The 20,784-nt window shown below is 35.8% G+C and overlaps 1 protein-coding gene across 2 annotated transcripts in view; it reads right to left on the reverse strand.

Annotated features, from left to right (window-relative positions):
• The window catches only part of LOC149787822 (DNA helicase MCM9-like), a 198,334-nt gene extending 178,321 nt beyond the window's left edge, over positions 1 to 20,013 (reverse strand). Inside the window, exons 1-2 of one of the 2 annotated variants that reach the window (XM_089974035.1) lie at positions 19,906 to 20,013; positions 8,100 to 8,196 (exon numbers count right to left, since the gene is read on the reverse strand). In XM_089974035.1, the coding sequence (XP_089830161.1) occupies positions 8,100 to 8,196; positions 19,906 to 19,951 (143 nt within the window). In that variant the 5' untranslated portion in view covers positions 19,952 to 20,013. Of the gene's footprint in view, positions 1 to 8,099; positions 8,197 to 19,905 lie in introns of those variants that run through there. The other variant, XM_089974037.1, reaches the window with a different exon arrangement.
• Positions 20,014 to 20,784: the final 771 nt, after the last annotated feature.

Raw genomic sequence — 20,784 nt, forward strand, 5'->3', positions numbered from 1 at the left:
TATATATATATATATATATATGCCAGATATGAACAAATGTCGGTGAAAGTGACAGAAAAAAGGAAATAGAGATGGAGTATACTGAGAGTACTGAAACAAGATGAAAATGGATGGCGAGGTCTCTTGTGAAAAGAGCATATGTGTCATACAAGTGGTATATCTTTGGTGGTGCTCCACAGTTTTGTATTTTGCATAGGGTTAGAATTTTAAAGAAAAAGAATTTCCCCGGCTTTCATCTCTGGTTATACTGGCTATTTAAAAATGACCTTGTATATCTTAGGTATAATTCAAAGAACCTTTAATTCCCGTTATTTTGATGTATGATTGATGGGAGTATTATGAGTTATAGAGTATACAGCTTGGCCTTACTCCAGATGTGCACCTTTCAAAAAAGTGCTAGCTCTACTTGGTCATTTTCACTTCCTGAACTTCAGAAGTAAACTGTATAAAAAAAGAGATGATAACGTTTTTCTCACGTTTTATATATTTGGTAATTCATTCATGGAACTTTCAGAAGCTGGTATTTTCTAGTCTTGCAAAATTCATTTTCCCTATTTTAACAGCTGCTATGGATAGTGTACTTTAGACTAATTCAGGCCGATTCTTTAGCACAAGGGAGCAGTCATTTTAGTTAGCAGTGTGCTTAGATCATGTACAATTTCCAAAGAAATATCCACATTAATGTAGCATAGAGGTATGCCAACATTCTCTCCATTGTGCATGTTTTAAATGCAAACAACTTCACCTTAAATACGTCACTCTCTAAAAAGTACATAATAACTGGTGAGCGCCCCCTTTTACTCACTGCCGCCAAGTCTTATAGGTAAGGAGAGATCACTCTGCCTGACCACCACTTGGGTCGGCAGAGAACTATTAGCTTATTAATTATTATATTAATAACAGCAACATAAAGAAAAATACAACCCCAACGTTTTTATAATGATAATCGAACATGGACAACAATAATCACTTATGAAAGAAAAGGGCAAAACCTCATTCATCACATGTATTATGGATCAACTCCAATGACAAACATATTCAACCGCTACAATAAAGTCCCTTTAAAAGAGTTCCCCATATGGCATTATTGGAGTGGTGTGGTCTTTTGAAAAAGATAATTTAACAATACAAACCTATGAATTGACTACGTGTATCTGTGACTACTCTTTCTGAAGAATCAAAGGTTAATCATAATGGGGATTTGCAGCACTTTGGTACTACAATGGTGGTTAGTGCCATGTACTTTTAGACTGGTTTATGGTCTTTAGTATAAGATGGCTACCTGTATAACTTGTTGATTTTAAAAACCAGTAGCCTCTTTTTAGAAACCATTAGCACAAACACTGTCATAAATGGCCATGGCTTCAAAGGATTAAATAAAGGTCAGTGGTATTTATCTCTGTTTTTGCAATGCAGTCATGCAAATCTATGTTGTTTTAGAACAATCTGCCATTTGTCTGCGGACACCCGTAAGCAGTCATGCTTACAAAGGATTAAACAACATCAGTGGTATTCATTTGTTTTCACAAAAAGGTCATTCATGGCAGTGTCGAAATGCAATTTTTGCCCCAAAAATCATGGTCGCTGGTCACAGCCTGCAAGCGGTCTCTGATAAAAGTATGTTTATATAATAAAACTGATCAGTGCATGACAATTCTGGTTGCAAATGACAGGTGGTCACTCATAGCAGAGGTTGTTCAAAACAGATTTTACTGCATTTTAATTTGTTCTTGTTATAAACCTTTTAAAAAATTGATAAATATTACTATAAGAAAATGCATCAATTTATTGTATCACCTGTGTCAATGCTGCTGCAGCCCAGTAACACAAATGACCCAGGACATTGGCATCTAACCATTTAACAACCACAATTCTCTGCTAATATGTGACAAATCTGATAACAATCCACATTTAGAAACAGCTCTGAACAATTTACCTCAAATAATTAAATCTGTGACCTGACCTTTGACATCAGAATCCATCATCACCCAGGATGAACCATGCACAATCTGATTAAAAATCTAATGCATCTACATAGTAGCAATATTTTATAACCCATGGTAAACATCTTTAGTAAGTCTAATGACAATTCATTCATGCAAATAGTATTACCAGATTAAACAGCTTGCACAATTGACCACAAATATGTTCGAACTATTGCTCCTGGTCATCTTAACCTTTGACTGCCTTAGTTTTCAATCTCTGAGGATATTTCTTGCCCCTAATGCATTTGTGGGCAAAGTCTGGTTACGATCCACTGATGAAAGCAGGATATATTGCAAATGGCAGACAATCTAGCCATGTATATTTTCTGCAAATGAAATCTATTCATCATAGAAATATCTGTGCTAAATTTCAGGTGAGATATCAACACTTACAGGCAATAGTGTATCTCCCAATTTCTTCATTGATATCTACTATTATCCAATGCCAAATGATGGCTAATCTGATACTGTTTAATTTTAACATATAAGCTGTTTATAAATAATCCTCATAATTGTTTGACTTCATGCCTTTACTTCATAAATTGATGTTCTAACTTAACCACTCTCCCCGCCTTATCTGCTAGCTACCATGCTTTGCGTTTACTAAGGTATCTACTAAACTGTCAATCAATATTGAATTTGTACCACACAAACCTATATTCAACAAAAGTACACAAGTAACTGTCTTAATAATTTTGATTTTTAATCACATTTATTAAATTTTGTTGTTATCAGTGGAAAGGTATGGTTGCCCCTGCCAGCAAATAGTTTCTGAATTTCAGCTGCTACCCTATGGTTTAGTCTATGTAAAAGATTTACAATCACTTTACTACAAATTCCATATAAGGCAGTTCACAAAGAAAGAAAAAATAATTTACTTGTTGCTTTGCTAGGATCAGCATTCAACAATCCTTTCAAAATATCTTTACAAAAAAAAATGCAAAAGTAATGTTCTCTAAGTAACTTCAGTGCAGGTCTTAAATGAAGATTCTGACAATATTAATTTTTAATTATATTTATTACTTTAGCTTAATATTAAGCAATCTGCAATTTCAATATAAAACATTTACTTAACCAGGTGCATTTCAAGTAAACATTACTTTTCTTGTGAGATCTTTTCAAGCATGTCTAATAAACAGAACTATAATTATTCAAGATCAACCAAAATAGGAAATGAGGAAATATTTTTTTTTAAATTTAATACCAAGTGCAACTTTACTGTGAAGCCACTGCAAGTTTCTCAAACTTCTAATGATAATTTACTCCTTGTATTGCAAAGCTGGCTGAAAGTTTCTCAAAGTTATTATTGCTTTCACTTGTTTGTTTTCTGTAGTGAGCTGAACCGTAAAAAGCGGATTCAAAAATATTTATACATCCATGCATATGATGGCAGATTTTGGTATATGCTGCTTAGTGCTGAGTGAGCACTGCAAATATAGTATTCTTATAAACATGCTTTGTTACTGAGTGAGCAGTGCATAAAAGCAAATAAACTTATTCTTATACACATTGTTATGTAAATTTAATTTGCATTATTTGTTTGCTTTGTTTAAATGAATGAATGTTATGTACATCTTTATTTTGTACTTGACCTTGTCAAAAATCAAGTATACCTGACCAGTAGCATTTATTTTGTAAACATAATAAACATGAGCCATGTTTCTGAATCAGACAGACCTGTGATCTATCAGTTTATCTCCGAAAGGAATTGACTGGAAATCATTAAAATGAGGAAGACTTTAAAGGGTTCAAACTTTGTGATAAAGGGAGATATAACAAAAGCAACATACGAATCTGTAGAATCTGTGTGATTTTTTTGATGGAAGAATATCTGGAAAAATGAAAATTGGAAGAAAAAAATGAAAACACTGGATGAGAGAAGACCTCTCAAAACTAAAAGACCCCAAGTAAAATCAGTCAGAATAATGCAATCTGGCCATGAATGTAACAAAAGTTGTTATAAATAATTATGATGCAATTTCTTTTCAATTCCACATGTCACATGTTAGATATTTAACTTTGTTAAATTGTTTGTAAAACAACTTGTTTACTATCAATCCTTCTTAAATCTGGACAAGGAAGATAACTCTTCTTAACCATGCAAAACTGTATATAATTATTCAGAATATCTTGAGTTCTAGCATGTGTATTTACAAAGAGAGTCAGAAAACCAGCATGCTATTTTTTAAAATCCAAATCATTTAAAGGCTTACTGCTTGATTGGAAAGCACATAAAATCCACTTCTATGATGTGGATCATATAACGGATAAACTGGCTGTAAAAGGGGGTTTAGTAGGAGTATCTGTTAGCAAGCCAACAAAAAAAAATCCCCTTTTTAATAATATCAAGTGAACAACAATGAAGCATATACTACACAAGCTACATCATTCTGATTCAATAAGATTTTTTTTTTAATTTCTATACTACAAAGCTTTTAAGACTAAAAAGATAAGTTACCTATTTTCAAGGCAAAACAACAACCACAACAATCACAAAAAATACTCTTACTAAATTATTGGGCATCAGCTTTACTATTTTTGAAACATTTTCTGGACTGACCTTTGACAATCTGTGTTACATTTTGTTTCAGACATCACCTGTTGCTATGTTTACGTCTTTCTCTTTCCTCTTTTCTCTCTCTTTCTTACTAACAATGCAAACTTTCTTTTTATATGTAACCAAAGGAAAAAAATTAAATGTTCACTATTGCAGTTTTGGATAAGAATGTCTCTGCAAATTATATAAGTAGCATACTGGACAAGTCAAATATGAAGAAATTTTTAATAAAGACAATAGATGTCTCAGTAAGAATTGCATCTAAGAATTGCCATGAGTGACCCAATCAAAAAGGATGTTTTGAATAACCTAAAAAAGAAGGAATACTAAATATCTATGGCAAGATACACATTCTGTAAAATGATGGGAGACATAGTAGATCATCTTGGGTTATGAATGTATCTTCAATTCTGCTGCATCCAATTCAAGTGGAGTAGCTATTCTGAACAATACCTTTCAGTTTACCATATACAGAATAAAGGTAGATCTAAATGGCGACAAGATACATGTAGTTTTAGGTATTTCAACTCAAAATTACAGGTACACACTGATAAAGATTTATGGTCCTAATGTTGACACACCATATTTCTACACTGAAGTGAGGCCTGATGTGAAGGACTTAAAAAGTCAGCATATAATTATTGGAGGGGACTTCGATCCAGTTATGACTCGAGCTGTTGATACATATAATTACAACTCACTATATAACCCAAAGGCAATAGATGCAGTTACTGATATTTGTTTTGAAACATATAATTACAACTCACTATAAAAACCAAAGGCAATAGATGCAGTTACTGATATTTGTTTTGAAACATAATTCCAATTCACTATATAACCCAAAGGCAAGAGATGCAGTTACTGATATTTGTTTTGAAACATATAATTACAACTCACTATAAAACCCAAAGGCAATAGATGCAGTTACTGATCTTGTTTTGAAACATATAATTCCAATTCACTATATAACCCAAAGGCAAGAGATGCAGTTACTGATATTTGTTTTGAAACATATAATTACAATTCACTATATAACCCAAAGGCAATAGATGCAGTTACTAATATTTGTTTTTGAAACATATAATTACAATTCACTATATAACCCAAAGGCAATAGATGCAGTTACTGATATTTGTTTTGAAACATATAATTACATTTCACTATATAACCCAAAGGCAAGAGATGCAGTTTCTGATATTTGTACCAAATATAAACTAACTGATATCAGGTGAGAAAGAAATACGGATTCAAAATGGCACATTTGGAGAAAGAATAACCCCAGCAAGTGGGCAAGGTAGATTTCTTCCAAGTTTCAGAAACTCTTTTTACAATGGTAAATGATACCTCTATGAAACCAGGTTATAGAACAGACCATTCTCTAGTCCAAATAACAGAAAACAGAAGAAAAGAATCAGAAAATATGGGAAATTTTAACACTTCTCTCTTGAAAGATTTAGAATACATACTCAATTCATGAGTGCCAGAACAAATATGTCTCCCACAGCAAATTATATACTTGAACAATCAACAGCTTCGTGATTAGATTCTCCATTAATGGCTACTTATTTCTTTTAAAATTCTTTTGGTACAAATAAGAGGGAATAAGAAAAGACAACAAGCTCAATAGAAATATCAAAATACAAATGAGATTATTATTTAAGAAGAGAAAATACAATATAGATAAGCGACATGAATTAGAAAGTAAAAAGAGTCAGTCAGTGGAAATTTGTGCCAAAAAAATGAAAGGGGTTAGAGTAAGCTCTAGAGCAAAATGGATTGAAGATGAGGAAAGGTTTTTTCTAATATTTCTATAATGTAGAAAGTAGAAACTATACAAGCACGATGATGCAAAATTTTACTGAACAAGATGGAACATTTACACAGAATGAACTAGAAATTTTAACAGATCTTTACTTTTACTGTGGTCAAAAAGATCACTTACAGTACCCCATTTGGAAAAATTGTAGTTGTGAAAAGCTTGGCACTATCTAACATAACTCACCTATTTCTAAGTTCATCTAAAGCCAAGCTTCAAGAGATAGATGTACTTTTCCATAAATTTGTATAGGGTGGTGGAAAAGATAAAGTAAAAAGGAAAGAATATTTTGACAGAGGTTTGAAAATGTTAGATATAAACATGTTTTTACATTCACTGACACTCAGGTGAGAAGACTTGTCACCTCTAAACCTAAATGGAAAGAGATTTTAACAACTTCATTGCCATATATAGAAATATAGACATGATTTTTTTAAACATTTGATATAGATTTTATGACAAAGGTGACAAATATTTTGCATTCTGAACTCATGCATTTCCAACTTATATTGAATTACATAATAAGTTTACATACAGACACATCAACACATTCAATTTAATTGGAATACCACAGGAATTCAGTTGGAACTTCATACATTTAGACTTGTGATAGATCTTGTAGGATTATTTGGGATTTAATTCACAATATTTTTAAATTTTCACTTTTTATTCTAGGGAAATAAATTAGTTGTTGGCCTTTACAAAACTTGATAGGTTTCACTTTTTCTGTCACTTAGTTTAACATATTAACCCCTGGAGCTTTTTGTCATTTTTGCCTAAAAATCTAGTAGGAAACACATTTTGAAGGCTATCTCTGAACAGACTCGAAAACACCAAATCCCTGGTCATCTTTCAATAACATACTGCCTAGTGGTGTTAGAAACATCGATTTTCGTTGGCTATTTGACTCGCACATGAGCAGAAGGTAAAAGTTGGACTTCTTTTTTTTTTTTTTTTGCTAAACGGAGCCATTGTTTTTGTATGGAGACCACTCTTTATTCCAAATGCCCATTTTATCCTACTTTTTGCAAAGGCTCATCTGTCTGTTTGCAGTTCATACCGGTTTGCCTTAGATCTGAGACCAGAGAGTCTAAAATTCAGACACAAAATCAGATTCCGACCACGGGCAAATTTTGGGTTAAAAAAAGTCAGGTCCAAAAAATGAGGTTTTTCTATCTGTATTCTGTAGTGCAACTAGATATTCCAGATTATTTGGTATCATTGTAGAGCTACATCTGTCTACCTTTCTATAATACCACCCATTTTAGTGTATCATGCATGACCATGACACTATAGAGCTCGGCAGTAGGCTACTACCTATTGCCCCGTAAAGTTGTCACTAGAAATTAATGTGTTAAGACCATAGAGTCATAAAAACATGCCTTGCTAGTGAGTAAGTGAGCAGTGTACACAAGCAAATAAAGTAATCTTATACACACGCGATTCTACTTACTGATGACTGCAAACAAGCAAATAAAGTAATCTTATACACACACCATTCTACTTAGTGATGACTGCAAACAAGCAAATAAAGTAATCTTATATACATGCCATTCTACTTAGTGATGACTGCAAACAAGCAAATAAAGTATTCTTATACACACGCCATTCTACTTAGTGATGACTGCAAACAAGCGAATAAAGTAATCTTATACACACGCCTTGTTATTGAGCAAGTGAGCACTGCATAAATCAACTATTCTTTCACACATGCCTTGTTACTGCAGATTTATTTACTTACTCAAAAGAGACTGAATAGTGATTCTCAACATCCTCTTCCTGCAAGATCTGTTTCAAATCTTCTTCATGCTTTTCCAAAGCATATTGACACAGTATAACTTTTTAAAAAGAAAAGAAACTTAAAGTATAGTACTGTATTTTAGTTTATAAGAATGTACAATGATATGTGGATTACTTCATGCATTAAGAATCAGTCACAGATTAAGTAATTTCTTAAATGGTATTAAAAAATTAAACAATATCCTTGAGTTTGGAGTTTTCTAAACCATCGCTGTCCATATTTTCTGGCTACAAATTTCATAATAAAGGGCCTCTGCCTTCATTTTCTTCTGATGAAATTAATAAAGTCATATCTGTTTTATGCTCAACTGACAGTAATTCTACAAGTGACACATATTTTTCATAATTGCTTCATGCTCCACATTCTTCAGATCATTACCATCCGATCAGATAATGATTCATCTCAAAGATCATATAATATACTGTTTTGGTCATCTTTAAACATGTCAGTAACTAATACTGTTTAAAGGGCTGTAAACTGGACTTGTCACATGTAAAGATGGCCTCTTAATGTAGGAACCAGCAGTCTTACAATCAACAACTGACTATGCTACGAATTAAGCTGTATGTGCTTACTGTTTTTAGCACAAAACATAACTAGAAAAACTTGTGCAGAAACAGTCATCTTTTTCATGGACGAATGTCTGACAGGACATCAGAGCAGTATTTAGTAATAGATATGGGTAAGTATTTTAATCACCCAACAAAATACATTTTAACCTTACCCACTACTATTACACAGCTGAATTCGTCAGTTAGGGGGCCATCCATTTAGTATGTACGCAAAAATCTGGCAAAGCTTGACCCCTCACCCCTCCCTATACACGTGTATTTTTTTACACACCCACCTGAGTATGTACACTTGATGCCACCCCCCCAATTCTATAGAACAACCTATATTTAATCACAGAAATGATCAAGGATTAATAATATTAATGTGTTTAATGAAACAGATAGTCCACCGACACTGAATGTCTGGCTGCATCAAAGAAATAAGCTGCATAACTTTAAAAAGTTTGTCTAGTGTCCGCTAAAATTCAAGCTCCAACTGAACCCAGTCAAACAGGTTACATATTAGACAAATTATTATCGAGGTTTCACCCCCGACCTTTGTTTCCTATGTGTACGTATATTATCAGTAGACCCCCCCCAAATGTAAGCGTATGTATTTGGGTTAACTCCCCTCACCCCTCCATGCGTACATACTAAATGGATGGCCCCGAGGTTTGATAGGCTGTGTTTTAAACCTGATCAAAAACAGACAAAAATGGGAAGTACTCACCATTAGATAGAGATATCCACTTTTTTCTCTGGGCCACATGTTGTGCCATAACTAAGGTTCCAGAGAAAACAAAATCCTGTACTTTGTTGAGCTAACAAATGGAGATAGAAGGAGGAGAAGGCAGTATGGGATTGCCCAAATGTTGCCTTCATTACATCCTCCAAGGAAGAGTGATTCTGATAGATCCATGAGGCAGCAAGCTTCATAAATAGAAACACAGTGCTCTAACTGGGCATAAAAGCACAACTTGATCACCATCAGAACAAATTTTAATCTCTATAGGTGATGGAGCTACCAAAGGTAACTGACTGACAAAGGAAAATAACCGATTTATAATTCCCATTAAACTGGAGACAGCCAGTACCAACAGACAATGCATAAATATTGCTGTGCCTTCTAGCCAAAGCAAGTAAAAACAGTCTTCAGTGTGAGGTCCTGAAAGGATGCCTCACTCAAAGGTTTACAGAGCATAAAAGAGTGGGAAACAGGTCTCTGCAGCTAAAAACATTTAAGACACTGTCAAGCTGCAAATCTGAACTGAATGCTGAACCCCAAGAGAATTTAAGTGTGTTGCAAATGGCAGCTCTAGAGCACTCATTAGCTGATAATGAACATCTTCTGTTCTCAAAAAAGAACAAAAGGTAACCAGCAGCAGAAGCTACAGAGTGACACAAGAATCAGCATGTTTCCTACTGCATCAATCACAGAAGATTCTCCACCTGGCATCATAGACCTTGGATGATGAAACTCTCCTGGCTTGAATGATGCAACTGGCAACCTGGCATGAAAACCTTTTTCTGGTGAATAGACTGCTTGAGATGAACCAAGCATGAAGGTGGAGAATGTGTGGGCTGTTGTGTAAAATGGATCCCCTGTGTGGTATAAGATCCATCCTGTGAGGTAGAGACCTGGGTTGATCTATCAACAGGTATAGAATATTGCTGAACCACAATCATTGGGGCCACAATGGGGCTATGAAAATGATACAAGCAGTGAAATTCTGACTTTTTTTTTAGAACTTCATCTTGTGATCGTAATGGTGGAAAGGTGTGAACATGCTCCTACTGAAAGCTTAATGCATCCACTGCCAATGCTCTCTGGTCTTGGACTGGAGAGATGTAATAGTGAAGTCTGTTGTTGAGCCTGGTTGCAAACAAGTCCACAAGGGAATTTCCCCACAGTGAGGATGGGGACTTCCATGAGAACTATTTTGCCTGACCTGGACAGACTGCTGCTAAAATGTTCCTCTTCCCCAGAATGTGACGAATTCTATATGCTCTCTTAGGTAGCCCAGCAAAGGAGATTCCATACCTTCAAGCATATGTACCTCCTTGATGTCAGATATATGCTACAATGGACATGTTGTCAGAAACCATGACACACTGACCCCTTATTCTGGCAATGCACCTTTGCAGCACTAGAAATATGGTTTTCATTTCTAGGTTGTTGACATGATGAGATGATTCGTCCCAAGACCAATGACCCTGGAGAATTATGCCCTCTGGCTCGAAGTGAGATGCCCCAGACCGATAGGAGTTTGGATCAGCTACACACATGGGGACCCCAGTCATGAATCTGTCCTGATTCATCCACCAGTGCAAATGTAAATAAAATCAAATACACACATCTTTCAGATCATACTGTTCATCCTAATTTCTTTGTCGCTGATAAAACTATACCGTAACTGTTTGTAGACAGCACACTGAAGAATTCAAGTCAGTATATGAATGAACTAAACCCTTTTCTTCAACCAAATTGACACAGCCAACATGCAAATGCATCTATTTTTAGAAAAGGGGGTTTTCTTAAAGAAACCACTCACTTCATAGCTTCATTACAACAGTCCACTGATAGGATTGCAATATAAGGTTTTATTATTTGTCTGTGTACTAGGCGTAATGTTAAGCACTGGTTAAATAGTATTTGCTCTGCTCTTTTTTTTCTTCTTCATATTTTCACAAAAATGAGTGAACTCGGAATACAACCTTGACTTTACAGCATCTCTTGAATTCCAAAACAAAGCATTGTCCTGTATGTTTCCGACCTACGTACTAGCATTCAATGCTAAATCTTTAAATCTTTAATACCATAATAGTTAGACTCTGATTTCAGTGAATTGTATATTTTCCTGAATATATTTGTCCAATGGTTCACGAAGAGAGACAACCTAATAAAGTGGCACTTCCCAGACACAGTGATGTCTGCCATTTTTTCCACATTACATGTTCACTTAAGTTCCAAACTGATTTTTATGAAGAAAACAATGTACATGCTGCAGTTAAAATATTCATGTTACTAATTCTATTCTTAAAATACAATTGTATGTTTTTATCATCAAAAGATAACTTGCAGAAATTGGGCAGTAACAGTTCCTTACTTACTCAGGAAAGGCTTAATGGTCAGTCAGCTATCAAACCAAATGCCTGTGAACGTGCAAGAGTTTGCTTGCCAGAGCAATTGATATCAACACCAACTATTTGATGGCTTGAAGCCTACATTTTGCATTGAGCTATATAACAAAACAAAGGAACTAACCTAGCCAAGGCGAGGGAGCATCTCTAAAATGATGGTCATCAATGTTTCTCTAGAAACTCACAGGGCCAAGTCATTTTCACTTTCCTAACAGAAGAAGGAGAAGTTTACATTTTTTAGGTGGCTTAGTTGCCCCTGGTAGCAAGACTCCTGATGTCCTGAGATGGAATGAGTTCTGACTTCTCAAGATTGTGAAGACTGGGTGCAGAAGCCATTCTGAATGGCAAAGACTGGAACTGAAAGACTTCCTGCTCCAAGCAAAACCAGAGGTATTTCCATTTTGGATGAAAAATCAGGATATGCAAATAGGCATCCTGAAGTTCAATGGAGAACGCCCAGTCTTGTGGATGCATCATGTTCCAAACTGATGAAGTGCTCTCCATCTTGAAATGTTTCTCCAAAAGAAACCAGTCTAACTGAAAGAGATCAATAATGATACAAAATTCACACTTTTCTTGATGACCAGGAAGATTTGGGAGTAGAATTCAGGAGACTGATCATTTAGGACCATTTCAACTGCACATTTCTGCAAATGGGTGTGCACCTCTTTCCTTAATTTTATCAGATTTGACTGTTGAAAGAACATGTGGGTCCTTGATAGACAGGGTTGTTCCCAAAACAAGTTGGTAATACATGCATGCAATAGAAAGGAAATACCTATTGTCCATGATGCTTGACCAAGCCTCTGAATAGAAGCCTAGTTGAGCACCTACGAGGATATCTTTGAGAGGAATTTAAGGCAGGGGTGTGTGCGAGTCCCTAAGGCCATTAACCCCCACCCCCACCTTGGGCAAGGAAGGTGGGTTGGAAAACTTCCTCCTAGAGCCTATTCAGTGAGTTCCACATTGAAGACCTGACTGATGAGGAGGAGGTCTCATGTGAGGTTGTCTATTAGTCTGCGGCTGCATCTGCTTCAAGAATTAGCAGATGACCATTGGGGGCAATTTGCATTAGAACATTTCCTGGCCAACTGTAATGGTCCAAGAGCAGGTGTAATGATCTTGATTGATGAGCCTTCAAATCTTGTGAAGCAACAGTGGGGATGAATCCTCCAAAGAGGCTCTTCCCTTCCAAGGGAGCTGCCCTCAGAAGGTCTTTACTATAATTCAGCGCAATGTCAAGACAGATGAGTTGAAGTTCTGCCAATAAAGCCATTGCTACTGAAAGTGAATGCCTGGACATCTTGGCCACAGCTTCTAGCATGCATTATAATGCAGCTTGATTCAGAGCAGCCTCCTTCAGACACTTCAATATCGATCATGAGACAATTTTACCTGTAGGAAAGGCCCAATGATGTGCCATACAAGTTAAATCATTAAAGAGTCATGTATATAACTATAAAGTGGATGCTATGACAAGATAATTTAGAAAACTTACCTGTATGAATCCAGTCATAGTGGAAATTACACAGCAACATTAAATGAGTTTCTATATATCACACATAAGATCTGCACTTATTAATATGTTTTTATCTAAAAAGTTTTAATCTGGTAATGCTAGATTTGTGAGGTTATAGTAGTTCTCCTAAGATATTATGAACGGTTAACGTACTTGAAGAAAACAAAATCTGATTAGCCCTGCAGGAGACAATGTCACAAGCGACAATCAACCATGGCTTCATGTGCTCAGATTTCCTCATTTTTCTTGAATACACATACACAAAAAAATGTCATCAACAAACAAATGAATTATTCTCCAATATATCAATGAAAGTGCCCATGTTATCAATTGATAAGTCATAAGATATTTGTACAGTGTTGTCATTTTCACCAGGAAATACAGGTCAAACTGATTTCAGTGGAGCCTGAAGGTCACCACTTTATACATCACAGGATTTATGATACTCTGGAAAATTCTACTGAATTCGATCAATAGGGGGTGCTCACCAGTTATTATGGGGGCGCTCACCAGTTATTATGTACTTCTGAGAGAGTGACATATGTACGGTGAAGCTGTTTGCATTTAAAACATGCACAATGGAGAGAATGGTGGCATACCTCTATGCTACATTAATGTAATGTGAATGATATTTCTTTGGATATTGTACTTTTGGAAACTACATGATTTAAGCACACTGATAACTAAAATGACTGCTCCCTTGCTAAAAAATCAGCCTGAATTAGTCTAAAGTACACTATCCACAGCAGCTGTTAAAATAGGGAAAATGAATTTTGCCAGACTACACAATACCAGCTTCTGAAAGTGCAATGAATGAATTACCAAATATATAAAATGTAAAGAAAAATTATCGGCTCTTTTTTATACAAATTACCTCTGAAGTTCAGGAAGTGAAAATGACCAAGTAGAGCAAGCACTTTTTTGAAAGGTGCACATCTGGAGTAAGGCCAAGCTGTATACTCTATAACTCATATTACACCCATCAATCATACATCAAAATAACGGGAATTAAAGGTTCTTTGAATTATACCTAAGATATACAAGGTCTTTTTTAAATAGCCAGTATAACCAGTGAGGAAAGCTGGGGAAATTCTTTTTCTTTAAAACTCTAACCTTATGCAAAATACAAAACTGTAAATCGCCACCATAATGAGCAAACAGTCCAAATAAGGAAACTGATGAGAAATAATTGAAAACCAATTAAATCATGTTTCTACCCTGTACTAAATATTGCAATTTATTAGGAGGCTAAAGTTCCATAAACTTAGGAAGGTATCATACAGTATGATCCTTAAATTATTGGAATTTCATTACATCTGTTGCAGTGTTCAGCGAAAAGCAATCCAGCATTGTCCCCCTCTAATCCTTTTATGAGTGAAGATTACCTCCTTTATAATCTATAATACTCTCACTACTGGTTGAAACCACTGGAATTTTCCAGAATACATTACCAAGTAACTTAAAATTGCAGAAATCAAACTCCACTGAAATCAATTTCATCTAAAATTACAACAATTTTTCCTAGTAAAATATGTTTCTTCGAGAATACAGACCCAATCATAATACCTTAGGAGAACTACTACTACATTGCAAATCCAACCCTCCCAAATACCACTTTAAGCTAAAGGGAGCTAAAAGCTGTCTGCCAAACTATGTGGTGGTTAGGCAGATTGATCTCCCCTTACAAATATGACTTGGCAGCAAAGTGTAAGAATATATCAATTACTACTGGAGCAGAAGGCACACTCTCTATGGATATAACTGTGGGGAGGCTGGGAGGGTGTATGTGTATTATGACTGGGCAAGTATTCTCAAAGAAACATATTTTACTAGGAAAAATTGGTTTCTTCTTCAAATATGTTGCCCAATCATATTACCTTATGAAAATAGGTAAGAGGTGGAGGGAGATACATCCCCTTACCCTGGAGATGCCATCTATGGTCCCCTAAGGTATGAAAGACAGTTTCTAGGTTACCAAACTAGAGGAGACTCCATCTGTCAGGGTGCGGCTTCCAACAGAAAAAATTCACCATCCCCTGCAAATCCAGAAGCCAAATCTTAAGAAGCTGTTGATCAACTTGGAAGGGTGACCTGTTGAGCTGCAGATATAAGTCCAACCAGATCAAATTGGGACCTTTGGGATGACAAATCTTGTCGATAAAAGGTTAGAGAATGTGTATTTCAATGTCCAAACCACAGCCTGCATGATGTCAGTTAGGAACCAGTTCCAGTCAAATGCTAGACTGGTGGCAACTGCTCTAAGCTCATGAGCCAAAATGTATAAGTTATTTCCAATATGCTGAGTGAATAATGCACTTAATCCTGGATGAGATAGTCTGTGCTTAGATCTCTTTAGGTCTTGTCTTGAATGGTAGAAAGAGGCATGATCTCCCTCAACAAAAAGGCTCTGTTTTATTAAGGTACCACTTCAAAGCCCGAAGTGGGTCTTGTAGGTGGCCTTCAGTTGATATGTCCAGATGAGACAGAGGTTTCATGACAAAAGTCTGGTTACCCATGGAAGTGAGATGGTTCTTGGCGATGAAAATGGCTGCCAAAAGTAAGAAAGATTGACCTGTCTTATTGGAACTGCATGTAATTCATCTCCCTCGATAGAAAAGCTGTTTTATTAAGGTACTACTTCAAAGCCCAGACTGGGTCTTGTAGGTGGCCTTCAGTTGATGTGTCCAGATGAGACAGGTTTCATGACAAAAGTCTGGTTACCCATGGAAGTGAGATGTTTCTTGGCAATGAAGATGGCTGCCATCAAAAGTAAGACTGACCTGCCATATCGGAACTGCATGTAATTCAGGTCTGCTGATAGGGCATGTATTTCTCTAATTCTGCCTGCCATCACTAACACCATGAGGAAGCAGGCCTTGTAGGAAAGGTGCGCCAGAGATGTCCTTGAAATTGGTTCAAAAGGTGTCTTGTTCAGCCAGGTTAGTACCCAAGATAGGTTCCACTTCGGGCATAAGGTTAACATTTTTGGCCATGTATACTCAAACTTGGAAAGTAAGATCTGTAAGTCCTTGTTATGTCTGATATCCTCTCTCCCATGATGACAAAAGGTATCAGCGAGCATGATGAGGTAACCTTTTGGTGTCTCAAATGGGTGCAGATGGTCCAGTGGGCAAACATTAAACATATTCGGATTGGGAGAAGATAAGCTATGTTCTGTCTGTTGGAAGATAGCCAGAGAGAATGAAAGTCCAACAATGCAGTCACAGCAACGATATTGCTCACTAACTGCCGAGTGTCAACAAAGGCTATCCAGTCTATACATATGAGATGGTGCTGTGTCATTCCCAAAGCAGCAATATCAGATACTGGAGCTCTGGTCCAGGTTGATAATGGAATGGGAGGAGGAGGACAAAGTCCAGGGGCAGAAAATTTACTCAACGGAGGCTCAGAAGACTGAATCTTGACATGCCATCAAATAGTGTAAAATAGATGACAGTACTGGAGAACAAGCAACATCTTCTTGGTTGTGTGAGGTGAGGCTAAGGTAACCTGTAATGCTTGAGACCTAGATGGAGAAAAGTGATGAAGTATGTCACGCACTAAACTTGTACAATGCCCCAAATTAAAAACCATGACTTCAAGGCAGTCACTGAGTAAAGAGGCTCTTCTCATGGGAGAGTATTTTGGTTTTTATTTTGTAAACATCAGGATCATTCTAGAAGTTATTTTCCATTAGGTAATAGGTTTTTTTATTAGAAAATGCTAATTGTGACCTGAGGTCAGGTAGAGAATTATATAATCTTGTAGCTGAGAGGATTATTTCAGTTGTGCTTTAAGACCTAGTACTTTTAAGCTGTATTATATCATCTATTTTACACTATTCAATAGCATGGGAAGATTCAGTCTTCTGAGCCTCCGTTGAGCAAATTTTCCGCCCCTGGAGTTTTGCCCTCCTCCTCCCACTCCATCAGCAACCACCTATGATAGGGGAGTGCTACTGGGATTGTCAGTGAGAATGGACCCATCAACATGGGCATGAACATTGATGTTGACCACATACTGTCTAAAAGACTCTAGGTGTTTGAACAAAAGTAATAAATCATGTACAACAAAGTATTAAAGTCAACACATGTCAATTGCAAAAGCCACCAGAAAACAAACAAATAAACAAACTTCACATTTTGACTCTTATATGCTACTATAGATTCGATCTGTTGCTTCAAGACAAATACGGTAATCATGTGATCTGATTCTTGCATAACATCATTGGGCATTTGCAGACAACAAAAAGGTAAACCGATTTGTTAGAGTAATATCGATATTAAGAAGATATTGATTCTATTTGAGAACATGGGAATGTTTGGAAATATTGATATTCATGGGAGCATTTTACAAATTGTGTATTCACTTCCCGAAATCAACTAGTGATGCAGAACTAGTAACTTATGGTCATGTAGTATATATAAGATAAGCACACGATTGGTGTTGCTATGCAGAAAAAAATTAAAAATTAAAAACCGTGATACCATAGAACTAGCCCAATAATGTAAGATGATATTTATGTATTGGTGCTACATCTTCCTGCGTAAATAATGGCCATGTCTAGCATGTTCCGATGCTGACTGACATTGGAATGAGACCATATTTTCAAGAATATTTCATAAAATTGGCAACACATATCAAAGCTTTTCCACAAATTAAAGTCATGTTGATTTAGGTGCACTTTAATTACTCTGATGTCTTTTTTAGAATTAATACAAATTCTCACACAAGTAAATGGACATGTTTTCAAGTTCCATTGACCTACATTTGAGATGGTTGGAATATGATGGAAGCTGGAATGCTGAAATTGGTTAAAAGTATGATAAATATCTTAAACAAAATGAAGTTATCCAAACACTTTCTTTAATTACTGGTAAATATCCATTAGCTACTGTTAGATTTTTATTCTATCAGGATAAAGTCATCGAAGTAAGTATAATCAATTAGGTTTAAATTTGTGGAAGGGTGTCGATATAGGCTGTCAAGTGTGTGAGATATTCATGAAAATTTTACCACTCAGTCTCTTGTTAGTCAGCTTAGGAACGTGCTACACAAGGCCAATTATTTAGGCAGTAAGATATAGGACCAAAAACAAAAATAACATGTGATATGTCTTACATTGTAGGACAACCATACAGCCAATGATATGCCTAATGTATGAAGCAAGAATATATATTTAATTTTTTACTTGCTGTTTCTATGAAAGTAGGCATGTTCACTCTCTAATAACATTTCACAGAAGTAGGCTATTAAAAATTAAGCTTGCCTATTATGTTTATCTTAAACAGACCTTTCCATTTGTATATAATAGTCACTATCATGATATTGATCTTAGCCTGGAATGCTGTATTATCGCAGTACTTAATATTGTTATCAGTACATATTAAAACTGTTCTCTTATTACTGCCTTTTTACAAATTGTGAAGTTTATGACTTTCCCCGATATCTAAACAAAATCTCTCAATCCAATCGCATGTCAATAAAATTCCTTACGGCAGCTGACCCATGGGTTAACAACTCTAATATTACTGCGGTATTTGCCAAACTTAACTATGGTAGCAATCACATATAATAAACATAAATTTCATCTTACCAGTAAGATGGAGTGTCCACGTTTGCAGTACTGGATAAATATTTCCACAAAAATAATGGATCCATTGATTAATTTTAATACATTAAAGTCAGGTAAGTATTTTTTTAAGTTGAAATCCATGATTACAACAGTAGAAATTAAAACAAAAATTAGTATATATATCTTTCAATGAATTTTAAGTGCAATGTGGGCAGAGAAATCTTTATATATAAATTAATATATTATTAATATTATTTTTACTGAAATACTAAAGATTTAAAATTTTTAAACAATTTTATTGCTTTTCCTATTCATAAGTATAAGTAGAATCATAAGCAACGTTTCGTCAGTTTTCGTCCATATCAGCTACCTTGGAATGAAATTCCAAGCGTAACCTTGTAAGAACAAGTACATCGCCATCGGTATATGACCTATAATCATCAAAAATCAGTCGATAAAATGAGTATATTTCGTAATCAAGACCAATGCGGATATAGCAATTTTGACAAGAGTTTTATAAAAGATGATCAATGGAATTGCTTGTACCTCAAAAAAAAGTGATGTCATTGTTTTCTAATGTAGAATTAACAAAAATGTTGACATTTCTCAGGCTGTTGTGTTCTGTCAGACTTGCGTCTTTCCTGGCTACAATTTACATCTGTAAACAACCGACAGACGGCGCGTATTCAAATTTGTTCGTGAAATCCTGTTTGCCGCGATAATATAGCGCTCGCGATAATATAACGTTGGAGGGTTTTTTTAATGCCCTTTCTCTAGTCCTACATGTAAGACCTCGACGCTGATATTTATGTTTTGGGCGTCTAGACGGCCCAAAACATAAATATCAGCGTCGAGGTCTTAATGTAGGACTACCTCATTTCACCACTACACAATAGTAGTCCTTGAGCTAATTGTGGCACCGATTTTAAACTACAAAAAAATCATAAAGTGACATGAAACCTTTAACCTCTGTATCCTCTGCACTGTCACAGGTTGTTTGTGACATTCTGTGTCTCTTATATATCGATAAACTTAATATTGAAACTTGTATTGCAAACAGCCCGCCATTATCAGACCTGGTTATTTAGGAGCATCGTACAAAAGCATGTGTGATTAAGCGTTTCAATCATCGTGATGATCAACTACGGAATTTTCTAATCTTAAATCTCTAATCAGGTTCATCGAAACATCCCAAAGCACACCCCAAACCTTTAGTCCTACGATGTAAGACATAGCACATGTTGTTTTTGTTTAAGTGCTATCACCACCACCCCACCCACCCCAGAACAAAAATATCGGGTGATGTGTTTTACGTTATAGGACTACCCAAAGCTTCGAGAGAAAGAACAAACCTTCTCGGTACATATATAAAGGAATAAAACAAAAACTACTATTTAATTATATAATTTACAGGAATTACGCTAAGCAAGCAATCGAAAAATTGTTCGGTCCATACTGTAATTATCGTCTCAATCACGAATACAGTAGTAATTCTTTTTTCGTGTTCTTGCCATTGTATTCAGCCAGTCATTTTCAAAACGACAAGAGCCCTGAGTATCAGTCTACAAGGCCCGGCCCTAGGGCAAGGCGAAAGAGACAACCGCTGTGGACCCCGCGCTTTCAGGGGCCCCGCACTGCTGACGGAAATCAACTCCGCAATGCAATTTTTGTTTGGTTTGGGTCCCGCTCATTGCTAGATGTCTTGGGCCCCGCACATCCCAGGGCCGTTTTTGCAGTCTACATTGTTATGTATATTTAATTTGCATTGTTGGTTAGTTAGATTTTCTTTTTTTTTTTTTTTTTAATTTAATATGTATTATATGCTGTTGGTAATGTAGT

This window comes from Sinohyriopsis cumingii, chromosome 11 (assembly GCF_028554795.1).
Source record: "Sinohyriopsis cumingii isolate HCF-2022 chromosome 11, ASM2855479v2, whole genome shotgun sequence".
Taxonomy (NCBI): domain Eukaryota; kingdom Metazoa; phylum Mollusca; class Bivalvia; order Unionida; family Unionidae; genus Sinohyriopsis; species Sinohyriopsis cumingii.